Source organism: Molothrus ater, chromosome 19 (genome assembly GCF_012460135.2).
Source record: "Molothrus ater isolate BHLD 08-10-18 breed brown headed cowbird chromosome 19, BPBGC_Mater_1.1, whole genome shotgun sequence".
Taxonomy (NCBI): Eukaryota; Metazoa; Chordata; class Aves; order Passeriformes; family Icteridae; genus Molothrus; species Molothrus ater.
This window is the reverse complement of record NC_050496.2, coordinates 6447149-6460188: the sequence shown is the minus strand read 5'-3', so window position 1 is coordinate 6460188 and position 13040 is coordinate 6447149. Positions and strand designations below refer to the sequence as shown.

The window sequence follows — 13040 nt, the reverse complement described above, 5'->3', positions numbered from 1 at the left end:
AGCCAGATTTGTTTGCAACAGAAGAATCCTACAGCAAGCATCTTAATCAGTGCATATTAACAGTGTGATTATGTTTTAATTTCACTCTTCCATCCTAGAGTCTTCAGTTCAGGTTGAGATTAAACACTGTACTCAATTTAACACCTCCAGAGCATACTCTGCTTTTTCCAAGACTTGTGAATTCAAGTTCTCATCTCACAATTAATCACTGGCAAAAACACTTCAAAAACCTAATATATCTGAACATACGGTATTTTATTTTTTAAAATAGCATGACAAGAATTCACCAATAGGCTCCTATAGTCAAAATCTTTGATGTGGTTATACAATCAATTTTTCTCATGCTCAGAGTACATCTTCTGGGATGCCACATTCACTGAAGTCTTAATGACTTCAGTACTGGTTACTGGAGCATCTTGACTGGTGCTGTTACCTCCCAAAAAATTCCACTGTGGAAAGAGGTCAGACATGAGTCACAATTTACTCTCAAATCAGGGTTTTACTGTAGTAGGTCCCTAATCAACCTTTATTTCATGAATTTAAGCAGAACAAGGTAGCCACTTTAGGAAGAGAGAAGAGGAGCAGGATTTGGCAGCAGATGAAGAAGCAGCAGCAGACCCTGTAGCCCAGTCCCAGCTTGGGGATCCTGATGGATTTTCACCACTGATTTAAATTTCATCACTGATTTAAAAATCATGTGATACTCAAGATTCTTTGCTTTCACAAGAAGACTGGGGTTTTCCTTAAAAATTAAACCCATGTTAGATGCAGTTGTTTCTGTGACACTGGAGGCAGGAAAGCATAAACAGGGTGGGTTTTTTTCACCTCTTGGTTTAGGGCACCTTGAAGCTACAGCTGGGAAGTTGGGCTAAGCTGCAACATCAACATCAACAGGGTCTCAGGGGACTGGGCTCCTCTAGGCAGCAAAATGCTGTTTCCAGCCCAGCCTCAACTGAACCAGGCTGATGGAAAAGCTCCTGCTAAACGCATGGAGCAGAGGTCAGTTTGCAAAAAAGTTGTTTCAGCACTGGAATATTTCACATCGTTATAATAATTAAGACATTCAAGCACTTCTGGAAGACACAAGCTTGAGTGCCAAGCAATAAAATCTTACTTGTGAGCTTACACGAAGCACTGGAATAAGGTGAAACAAGTTGCCTGGAAACTTACCAGGTACATTTATTTAAAAACAACAAATTTAAAAATACATATACTCTATTAGTATTTTGTAGCTTCCATATAAAATGAAAAAATAATAATAATTGCAAAAAAAGCTTTGATTTTGTCAGCATCATTTTATCTGCAGGTTACAAAACCTGGGGAAAGACCAGTAGAGATAATTTTGTTAGTATTTTCCAAACACCAAGCCATCACAAAATTCTATGCAAGCTTAATGTGCAGAAATCAGAGCTGCTTCCAGTCTAAATAAGTACAGCCTCCCCTCATTAACACAGTTTTTGTCAATCTAGTGTATTATTGTCAAGGCTACAAGATTTTCCAGTTTCCCAACAAGACATTTAAGCACACAATAAAATCATATCTGCACACAAACTATGCTTCACACTTCAGTAATTCCTGTAATGGGAATTTGAAAAGATGCAGACTTCTGTGGGCTTACAAAACTCCAGAATAGGATCAAGCCTAGTCCCTGTCAGCCTGCAGCTGTTTATCAACATTGCTGAGTTTGACTTAAATATAACCAGCGCAGTCCAGCTGACAGTGGTTTTTAGTTGAACTATCAACTTGCTGCATTATCAGAAAAGCTGAGAGTGACAAGGCCAGTCCTACTCCAGCCCATGAGTGATCCAGGCAGGACAGATCACACAGGGCTAAGAAATTCTTCCTGCCATCTATAAAGAAGTGGAGGCAGCAAAATGAAAATTTTGAGGCTCCTCAAGGCAACACTGTAAACAGTTCTAGTGCTGTTTTTACCTCAGTTACTGGTTCATTTTCTCCTGTATCTTCTTTCAGAAGAATGAATAATGTTTCAGCCTAAAGAAAAAAAAAAATTGAGAGATTTAAAACTTCTCAGTAATCTGTTGAGGGGACAACACAAAGAAACAATAGCTCTTCAGCAGTGTCACTGAGTATCCTCAGCTAATCTGAAACATAGATGTAGTAAAAGATAACAAACATCCACCTGCTAGAATAACTTAAGTGCCATTATAATATGCAGTTCAATTTCAAATAAAGGACAAATCACAAGATTTATTCATATTTAGGAATATTTTTGTAAATTTTCCCTGTCTTGATAAATCTTTAAAATCTCATCTTAAAATTAAGCAGTTTTTCAAGCACCATGAAGTTGTGATTTGAAAAAAAAATATTCCTGCTTAAAATTAGCCCTGCTTCTCACCCCTGACCACACCAGCAGGGGAACAAAATCAAAAAGTATGGAAACAGGGTGTATTGCATAATGTGACAAAGATCAAGGGTCGTTCTCCAGCAGGGAAAGCCAACTCCACACTCCAACAATTCATCAGGTGTAATTCAGATCAAGGAATCACTTTATCATTTACAGTCATCTTCCCCATCTTACAGAACATAAGCATTTTACCTGGTATTAATGGACCTAACTTAGTACCTACCTAAATAACAAAGCTTTGCCTTTGTTATTTGCTACAGAGAAATATCCACTTCTGGGAGAGAAGTCCATAGATTGAGTAAGATAAATCTGTTTTTTTCTGAAGACTGGGAAATTTGAGAATACAGTATATGAAGGAAGATGCACCTATTGAGAAATAGGTCAGAATTTAGAGTTGGGAAAAAACACTAAAAATGAAATTAAACTACAAATCTATAATTGAAGCTTAATGTTGAGTTCAAATTTTCAGTTATATTCCTACCCTACAAGACTCTTCCTATAGAAATCTATTGGAGAAAATGAGCAGGGAACACATCATGGAACCAATTATTGCAATTCTCAGGCCTACAAATCCTCAGATTAATTCAACAGTTCCTCTGTTGGTCAGAATTTTGATAAGGCTGGCAAAAAACCCCCATAGTAAGACGGTTACAGTTACCAACTGCTGAAAACTCATATTTGTTGCTGAGCTATATTTACAGCGCTGAAATTGAATCACATACCGGTTAGGTTAGAAGGGACCATAGAGTTTTCATCCAGTTCCAACCCACTGCCATGGGCTGGGACACCTTCCACTAGACCAGCTTGCTCCAAGCCCTGTCCAACCTGGCGTCAAACACTTCCAGACATTTTAGAGAGCATTTTAAAAAGGTAAAAAAGGTAAACTAAACTACAAAACGTTATGTTCAAAGCAACTTTACTATGGAAAATAAAATTATACTCTTGTAAATGCAGAGTGTCTTGGCCATGTCCTGATCTGGTTGGTCCAGCACCTTTTGCAGTATCTTATCTGCTTCATGTAAGTTTTATTATTTCACCAGCAGTATTTTGAGCAAGATTTATAAGAAATATTGTAAAAAGAAACTGAACATACCAATTTGACAGCCTCATCAGTGTCACGGGAAGCCACTGCCAAAATCTCTGTGGTGGGATTAAAGGTCACGCAGGTGGCAGAAGTAACAAGGTTCATTATGGCCTTAACTGGTTTAGGACGGTTTTCTTTGAGGCAGGCATCAGTAGTGTATAAATTTACAACTCCAGAAGATGAACTAAAGAACAAAATGAACAAATATTATACTGAAAAGTAACATTCCAGTATATACTGTCTTGTTTTCTATAGCCACTACTCACCTGAAAATGTAATTTCCAATTATTTACTGGAGTCTGCAATAATATTTTGTTTGGAGCTTGATTTTCCTTTGGAGTTTATAACAGTATCTAGTGGAGGAGTTTAGGTTTTTGCTAGATTGGATTTTCTTTTTTCTTATATAGTAAGAGACTCAACTGTAGAGAGCCTTGATGAGCCCATCTCTTACCGGGATAAATTCAAAGCAAGGACAGCTTGATATCAAAAAATTCTGAAGTAACTTCAAATTTTTTTGGCTGTTTTTTGGGTTTTTTTTGTTGGGTTTTTGGTTTTGTTTGGTTTTTTTTTTTTTAGTAACTGTAGCATAAGCTCACTTTAAAATCCTCTTCTACAGTTCTACAGTGAGCTAGGAAAATATATATTGTACTCCTCTATTTATTTGCTATTCTCATTTAAAGGAATCCAGACACTAGCTGAAACTGCATCTCAGTAAATTTGGAGAAACAGTTTCAGCCTGTGGCTTTGAGTTGAGGCCTCCTTTTGAAAGGCTAACATGGCGCCCGGCAGAAGCCAAATTTAGAGTACAGGGAAGAGAACCAGAAAAGGGAGAAGACCCTGAATCAACATTGCTGTCAGAGAATTTGTAATTTTAGTCAGTGTGATTTCAAAATTAACTGCTGAACCCAAACATGGCAATAGTAATACCAGTATCACTCCTATTGTTTTAGGTGTACTATGGTATTTTATATTTACAAAGAGAAAAGTAAATTATTACCATAAGATAAGGAATATTAATCTATTAATGCCTACTCTTTTCTTATTAGAACCAAACCACGTTCCTACACTCTCACCAGCCACCCATAGGTCCACTGAAGAGCTCCAAAATGATAGCACAAGTTGCTGTCAAAGTTCAGACACTTACCCACATGCCACATACTGGTTATTTTTTGAAACAGCAATGCACTTTCCTTCCAAAGAACCTTCATCTTCAAATTTGTGTAGACTCTTTTGGCTTCTCACATCCCAAATGAAAACTTCGCCTTCCTCTGGTTGCAGAATGAAAGATATTAGAGAAAACTTACATACACATCACTTTGTTAGTCCACTTGGCTAAAAAAAAAATTAATTAGATGACAACTAAAAGCTAATTTACAACTATCAAATATAGGGTATTTTAAAAAACCCCTACTGATTAAAGGCATGCTAAAATAGTTAATTCCATTCTTTAATGATTGATCACTTGGTTGTATTTTTAGGAGAGATACTAGCATAAGTTTTTAAAATTATTTTTCTAAAATTATAAAAGACTTCTAAGAACTCATGCAATTTAAATGGAGGTATTATTAGAGCTGCTGCAATACTCACTTGAATAGCTGTATATTTTACTGCTGTCTGGGGTGAAAGCAGAGGCAGTGCACCTTCCATTCACTTTCATAGTTCTGATCAGTTCTTTCGTCTGCAGGATGAAGAACAATGCTGACAGATATTCTACTAAAAATCTACAGAAAAGTTGTTTCTTGTCCCACAAAAATCTTGTTATCTACCCTGACATTCAGAGAACAGCACCAACATTGTCAGTGCCTGCAGAGCAGAGCACAAGCTCCTGACTCTAACTGCAGGTGGATCAACAAATACTTGTTTGCTCCCTCACTGAAAGGCCTGAGTTATACAAAACTGAACTTTCTTATTTGAAAGTATTTTTCCCCGTGAAAGTTTAAAACAAATCCACCTGCCATCATAAGGCATTTTAAAATTCAGCTGAAAGATTGCTCTATGCATTATAAATCAATGTTTGGTATGATTCGTGAACAGAGTACAGTAGCAGGCACTAGTATGACTCCCATAAAAGCAATCCTATATTTCTTCCACCCCCAGGTGCCTGTTCCCATGCTGTTTCCATTCCTCTCACCAGCACAGTGCTTGTGCAAGCAGCTGAAATACAGCACTGATACACGACTTCTTCAAGCTGAAAACCCCATGGAACTGCCCTGAGTTCCACCAGTTCCATAGAGCTGGGGAACAAAGTCTCAGAGTGTCCAAAATAATTCCCTGAAGTTGCAGTGGGTTGATTCCACAGCACATTTTTGAGGGCTGTCACAGAACATATCATACCTTGCCTTCAGCTGAAAGTTAGATTGCCTTGCAGATGAGATAAAAGCAGATTCAAAAGAGAAAAGGCACCAAGGAAGCAAAGCTACACCATGCAGAAAAAGTACCTTCATGGACAGCAAGTGAAGGTAACCTGAATTTCCAATCAGCAGCATAAATGATCCATCTGGAGACAGTTCGAAGTTTCTGAGGAATTTTTCCTCCACACCTTTAAAAAGAGATTTGAAACTTGAAATTGGTGCAATTTATTCTTTGGCCTCAATATTTAGAGGTAGGATGAATTTGACTAAAACCTGACTCCAGCTCTTCATTTCTGCAATATGCTGTCACAGAGAAGCTGAACTCAACCTTGCTCACGTGTGATAATTAATATCCCAGACAATTAACACTAAAGGTACTTTATTTCCTTGAAGACAAGTTAAAAATACAAACTCCAACAACCCACTGCACTTCGTTTTAAAGGAAATTTATGTGCCATCTCCATTGGGGACAGCTTCAACTGTGCCCACTCAGAGCTGCAAAACATACCTCGTACTTTTGGGATAGGGATGATTCTCCCAGCCATCATGTCATACACAAAGAACATGCTGTGGTGAGTACCAGTGGCTATAACTTGTTCTCCATCCACACTGAAATGAGCCTTATAAATTGGAAAACTCTCTAAATAGATGCTCTGTATTTTTGGGTTCCTTATACCGTCCACCTTCAAAAAAGAAAGTAACAAACCAGGTTGTCATATTGAGAGATATATCAAATACTTTTACAGAGTAAAATGATACCAACTTCTCAGCTGAGACTTAAGTAGTAAGAGGTACACCACCATGAAGCCTTAAATTCCTCCTCTCTCCTACAAATCATCTGGTTCTTAGCTCCTCACCTCAGGTAACAGGCACTCCCTGCCTTTATGATAGACCTCACATCTCTTGCCCTTCCTCATCTTGCCCGTACTCTTTTCAAATAATCACTTCTACTCTGCTTTTTCTAAATGGAAACATATGCTTTGATTTGGGTTTTCTTGCAGCTCTGTGAGAGTATCTCATTCCACTTGTCTGACCATTTCAGTGACACTAGGCCATGCTAAGAAATCCTAAGTAAAATCAGGATCTTTAGTTTTCAGAGGAGCCCGGCAGTGTCTCAGGATGAACACCTTCTTCCTGCAGCATAGCCTCTCCATCCCCAACATGGTTTCACAGCATTTTTACAGTCTCAAAGCAAAGTAGGCTGCTCCCCCCACTACAGGGTCTCCAAACAAATTAAGAACAAAAAATCCCCTTAGTACTTGTTCCTTGCAAACCTTCAAACCACATGTTTTTAAACACAAATCTTCAGCTAAAAACTCTGAGACAAAGAGTTTGCCAGTACTCTGCATGTGCTTGGTGTGAAGTCACAGGTGGAAATTCCTTTCAAGATGCCTTTAACCAAGGAATTTCCATTGTAACCACAGACATTGCGTAACCACTGACGATGTGCAGAGGAAGAGAGAAAACAAAGTCTACTATTCCAGGCTATTTAATGTACATTCAAAGAAAAGGTTTTACATTAGTGACCATCAGCAGAATACAAACTGAAGTTCTTCACCTGGAAGAGGGACACAGAGCGATCATGCCCAGCTGTCATCACCACTTGAGCTGAAGGATGAAACTGTACAGTCACCAGTTTTCCATTGGCAAAACGTTCCTGGTTGGCAGGAAGGCAGGTGCTCATCTACAACACAGACCAGACAGTTTAAAAAAAACCCAATAATCACTTATGCTGAATAAAAAGGTGTTTACTCTTTATGCTACAAGACCTCAAGCCCTGTGATGAAGTTCTGGCAGCATGAGGTGAGGAGAGCACACATAGCCTGTTCAGGGAGCTGCTCCAGTACAAATACAGGCTGAACTCAGCAGCCTTTCTATCTGCATTAAAACTAAGTGTAAAACCAGCTGTATTCTGAGTCATCTGAGATAGCTGCAGGAGACAGTGTGAGAAATACTCATTTAAGGCTGCCTTCTTAAAGATCATTTCAGTCACTTCAAAGTCATGGGAGAATTCCATCCTCCCTCTGCAGAAATTAAAATCCTACTACAAGATACTATTTAGAGTACAGAAAATTCTTATGTCAAACAATACACCTCAGTTTATTGTTTTATGCTTTCATGTGAACTGTTCAATTTTACTTATCCTCTAAAGCTTCAAGTTGCAGAAACAAATTCACAGAATCACTAATTTTATACACAACAAGAGTCAAAGTGTACACTGAAGTCCAACTGAAGTGGAAAGATATGGTTTGTCTTTACCTTCAAAATCCCTTTTGGCAGAGACTCTGAGCTTGTTATGAAATTGCCGGTCCTGCGTAGCAGATCATCATCTTCATCACTGTCACCTCATTAAACCAAAGCATGTGGAATCAGCTAATAGCACAAGTACCCACAGCAAAATCAACACATTCCTCACTGAAATGAATTAAAGCACACTGAAGGAACAAAGCAAACTGAGAAGATATCAAAAGTAATTATCTTCTAGCAAGCTAAATAGGGAATCACAGAAACACTTATCAGAATAGCACTGGGCATATTTACTATCACTCAAAGTCCTTTTGGAGTTCTTCCTGTTTTCTAGATCAGCCCAGGCAGGAACTCCTCCCATGGCTTGCTGAAACCTTATGAGAAAAAGAGGAAAGAGGAAAAAAAATATAACTTTTGTGAGACAGTAATTTCCTTCTGTGAGTTTAAGTACTTAGAAGAAGCACAGTCAGAATTTTGCAGGATTACTTGTACTCAGAACACAGTGCAAGTTTTTTAATTAAAAAAAATTAAGATTTCACTGTTTCTTGTATAATTCCCTAGAAGACAATTTAATTTGGGCACTTTGATACAAGTACTAAACAAGCTAGTCCAGACAATGCTAACGCACATTTTATTTACTATTCTTAGTATCATTTGCTATTTAAAAACACTGCAAATACTGCAGGAAGCCCTGACTTTAAAGAGACCACATGAGAACAGTGGATAAAGAGAAAAGTGACTTTGAATATCACATAAATATATTTTTGCTTACAAAATTGTTGGCTAGATCATCCACTAGGGAGATCATCCACTCCAACTCCCTGCTACAGCAGGGTCACCTGGAGTAGGTGACATGTGAAGATGTCCAGGTATGTTTGGAATGTCTCCAGAGGGAGATTCCACAGCCTCCTTGGGCAGCTATTCCAGTGCTCTGGTAATCTCCATGGAAAGAAATTCTTCTTCACGCTGAGATGGAACTTTTTGTGTTTTACTTTATGGTTACCGCCCCTTGTCCTGTTCTAGGTGCCACTGAAAAGAGTCTGGCAACATCCTTCTGGCACCCACCTTGGAGAGCAATGATCATGAGATCAATATGGTCTATATAGTCAGCCAAAAAAAACATTAGTGAAACTTACTGTTCCTCAAGTCTTTTCTTTAGTTTTTTCTTAGTAAGCGTTGTCTCAGCATCACTTTTCATTAAATCTTTCCTGTACTTATGGGTCATATCAACGCTAGAGGGTAAAAACAAACAGAACACAAACATCGTTCAAACCAAGGCCACTTACAAGCACTCCCAAGTGCGACAAATAATTCTCATCACCTAACCTGAACTTACTTTTCCTCAGCTTCATCGTCCTCATCTACCCAGGCCGGACTTTTGAGCAGTAAGTCACGTTTTGCTTCATTTTCCACCCCCGAATTGCTGGACTCTTCCTGGAGGTCCTTCCCCTCTGCAGCAGTAACCTGAAAACAACCAAACGGACCGTGTGACCGGGGACACGGCTAGGAGCCCGGGGAGCGAGCGGGCGGGGCTGCCGCTGTCGGGTCGGGCCTGGATGTGCCGTACCCGTCGAGGCCCGGCCAGGCGCCGCAGCAGCTCGTCCTCCTGCCCATTGAGGCTATCACCGAATACCAGCTCCTCCAGCTCCCGCTCGGCGCCTGACACGCAACTCAGCGCCTTCAGGTGGCGGGCGCGTCGCGCTGCCTCGGCGGCCGCCGCCTGATTCGCCACAACCAGGAGCCGCTTCGCCGTCCGCTTGGGTTTCGTCATTTTACCCGCTTTGGTCGCTTTAGACACTTTCTTCGCCACCTTCATGCTGGATGCTTTTACCGCTTCCCGCCCCGCAACCACCAACAGACCACGCAGAGCGCACCAGACCCGGAACCGGAACACGAGCACGCCCCCGTCTGCGATAGGCTCATGACACCGCCCCCGCCCCGCCCCGCCCCATGTGATCAAGACCCCGCTCCCGGCGGCGGCCCGTGGCCACGTGACTGCTCTTTTTACCACCCTTTGCTCCCAGCTCCCCGCCCATCCCGAGTTCCACGTGACGCGGCCCAGCTGGGCCGCTCCATTGCGAGCGCGGGGGGGGGGGGGGCGATCCCCGACCCGGGAGGCAACACTCGTCCCTCACCAGCTGCTCATCGGCCCCTCACCGAGATATCCCGTGTGCACCGCCACTCGCTTGCGGACACGGCTGCTCTTATGCCCCGCGGTCCCTGCTTTAGCACGGAGTGCGCACCCCCGGTAACAAATGATTTCGCCCGGGTGGAGGGGGCATATGGCTGTGTGGCCTCTCCGCGCAGCCCGATCCCGGCGGGGGCGTGTCCGCGCTTGCGCAGCAGAGCGCCCATGTTGTTGATGTCCCGGCGGCCGCAGTCGGTCCTGGTCGGTTCCCGGCGCTCGGAGCGGCTGGACTGCCTGGCCCATTCCCGGCTCGCTGGGCTCGGCCCCGACCTCGGGCACCTGCAGCGCCCGAGCTCCTGGGGCGAGCGGGTAGAGGCACTAGGCGGCTCCTGCCCATGAGGGCCTGATGGAAAACACAAAGGAGCTGGTGAGTACCGGAGCCCGCGGGTGGTGCGGCCGCTGCAGCCCCGAGGAAGCCCCAGCCTCTGGTCGGGGAGCGGCGCGGGCTAAGCCGGGGGGGAGGAGCTGAGCGATCCCCGGTGCCCGCGCGGGGGGGAGGCGGCCTCGCAGTGTGTGGGTGAAAGTCGGGGACAGCCCCGGCTGTTGCGAGGGCGGCCCCACGGGGTGCAGGGGTTGTGCCCGCCCAGGTCTGGGGCTCCGGGGGCCGGGCAGGCGCTGCTGCTCGCGGGGGAGTCTGGTCGGGGCACGTGGGGGCGGCAGGGCTGTACCCCTTTGTTGCGGCCCGGCTATGCTGGGTCGAGTTTTGTCCTTCGCCTCTCTTTCCTCTTGTCTCGGAGAAAAGTTTCAGCTTCTCGCGGGCGCACTTGGATCCGCTTCTCCCCCTGCTCCGCTGTAGTGCCGGCTTTCAGCAACTTCCTCCTGTAGTTCCAACCTTTTGAAGTTGAGTTTTCCAGCGTAGTCATGTTCAGTGCTGGAGAGTTTTCTTTTTTATCAGCACTTCAAAAGTTTTGGATTTTTTGCGGCCACTTCCCCCCCATTCCGTGCAATTTTTATGACTTCTGATGTTGTGACTGTTCTTTTTGTGAGAAGTAGTAAACTCGTGAAACCAGTTTCACTTTCAGGTTGTTGCTGGAAATGTTTGAAAGCGTAGCAATTTCTGCCCGGTGTAGCTTTGAAAATTAGAAGTCCTACTACAAAGCATATGGTGATTATAGTAAAAAATTCTGTGTGTGAAAAAGCAATTTATTTTAAAATGTGGCTGGCAACTGTTACAATTTTTCAAATCCAAACCTAGTCAAAACTGAAAGCTGCAGGGCAATCTCTTGAATTTTAAATTAAAATTATTTTGCACGTTTGAGAAACTGCATTTACCTATTTATTGTACTCAACAGTTTGAATTTGACTTAAAAGGAATGGACTAAGGCTATGAGAGTCTAATCTGGAGCCTTCAATGAGAACTAAATAATATATTCCCTTAAGAAGGTAATAAAACTTGGCAGGTTAATTGTCCTTACTCATTTCTTCAGCCTAGGCATCGTTTTGAGGAAGTGGGTAATGTAGGCTGTAGGAAACTATGCAGAGGGATCTTGTTTCCCAGGAACAGTTTAGGTGTTGTTCTTGAGAATATGTGGGCTTGTGCACATGCTAAAAGATTGCAAACTGGAAGTAAGAATTCTCTTCGTTGTTCCCTAAAGAGCAAGGTGCCCCTGGCAGGAGTGGTAACATTCAGAGAAGTTCTCTCTCATTGGCTTTCATTTCTCTTACCTTCTAAAATTTGATTTAATTTTGCAAGGCTTTTCATATCTTCTGCAAACCACTACTGCATTCCTTCATTTCTCAGGTAAGTTGGAGCACTGTGGGGATGTGGGATCCTTTGCTGAACCTGGCTCTGAGTGGAATGAATTTAGGTGTTGAAGTCTTTGATTTTGGGTTGGTGGTGGTTTGGGGGTTCTTTATATTTAAATTTGTTATTTCACTTGGGGTTTTGTTTGTTTGTTAATTTTAATGGTAGTACAGTGTTTAAAGTGAAATATTTGCCTCTTCCTTTGCCTTACTCCTGTAAAGGCCTTATAGAAATGTAATAGAGTTTGTAACAGATTTTCAGTTTTATCAAAACTCAGATATTTCACAGATTAATCATCGCACGCACCCCCCCCCCCCTCCAAAATTTCCTGCTAATGTGATATATTTTTTTATGAAAGAGTCTCCCCTCTTGTGTGAAACCCCCTGGGGAAGAGGCTATGGACAAAACCATTGACAAACAGCAGAAACTGGCTTCAGACAAAATGCTGTCATACATAGCAAATGAAGAGACAGGAAAAAACATTTCTGTAATTTTCCAGCAGAGATTTTACTTATAATAAGAGTGGAAGGCACATTTCCAGATAGAGGTGAGTTGCTATATAAAAAAAGTAAGTTTGGTTGGTTCTGATTTCCAAGAATCCCAAGATGTTTAGTTTTGGGTGTCTTTGTTTGTTTTTAATGAAAGCTGAAAGTGTGTTTTCTTTTAATTGGTATCATGTTTGAATTTTCTTTTTTGGTCTTGTTCTGAGGCACAATTAGGCTTCAGTTCCACAGGGACAAGCTACTATTCTACTGTAAATTATTTTGGCCAATTTGTATTCAAAAGAGTTGTAATAAATTAGTCCTATTGTAGTGTTTCCTTAACATACAGAGCTGAAACTAAGTTTGTAGCATAAAGCATAAATGAACTATTGCAAACAAAGCCTATACGTGAAGTTTAATTTTAACTTGGAAATACCCTTGGATCCATTCAGGATATGTGATTAAAGTAAATCTGTCTTATGACAGACCCTTGGCTTGAAGGTTGTGGTGACCTCATTGTTGACCTTGGCCTCAGATCCAATCTGTCCATAGTTCTGTCCTGTTTGGGAGGGTTGGAGC

At 42.0% G+C, this 13040-nt stretch overlaps 2 protein-coding genes across 14 annotated transcripts in view; one reads left to right on the top strand and one right to left on the bottom strand.

Moving 5' to 3' along the window:
- Positions 1-236: 236 nt before the first annotated feature.
- On the bottom strand, positions 237-9933 carry UTP18 (UTP18 small subunit processome component). Of its 4 annotated transcripts, none has more exons than XR_008508715.1 (14): positions 9615-9929; positions 9384-9511; positions 9184-9279; positions 8342-8421; positions 8060-8145; positions 7359-7484; positions 6309-6483; positions 5888-5988; positions 5037-5127; positions 4594-4717; positions 3459-3633; positions 2589-2731; positions 1171-1992; positions 237-449 (listed from the first exon to the last, which is right to left on the bottom strand). XR_008508715.1 is itself a non-coding variant. In XM_036394713.2 (14 exons), exons 1-13 carry the CDS (start codon positions 9861-9863, stop codon positions 1968-1970), a joined length of 1599 nt encoding a protein of 532 aa, XP_036250606.1. In that variant the 5' UTR covers positions 9864-9929; the 3' UTR covers positions 237-1316; positions 1933-1967. The 4 variants fall into 4 exon arrangements, 3 of the variants coding, with proteins under 3 accessions (XP_036250606.1, XP_054372833.1, XP_054372834.1); XM_036394713.2 differs by having other exon boundaries at positions 237-1316; positions 1933-1992; XM_054516858.1 differs by having other exon boundaries at positions 1933-1992.
- A 295-nt stretch (positions 9934-10228) lies between these two features.
- Positions 10229-13040, top strand: part of MBTD1 (mbt domain containing 1) — a 35472-nt gene continuing 32660 nt past the window's right edge. For 4 of the 10 annotated variants that reach the window (XR_004981329.2, XR_004981328.2, XM_036394706.2 and 1 more), the window contains exon 1: positions 10229-10602. Coding sequence is in view for 7 of the 10 variants with exons in the window: in XM_036394706.2 (XP_036250599.1) it covers positions 10582-10602 (21 nt within the window). In the remaining 3 variants the exon portion in view is untranslated. Of the gene's footprint in view, positions 10603-12337; positions 12527-13040 lie in introns of all 10 variants that reach the window. The other 6 variants (XM_036394709.2, XM_036394705.2, XM_036394710.2 and 3 more) reach the window with 4 other exon arrangements.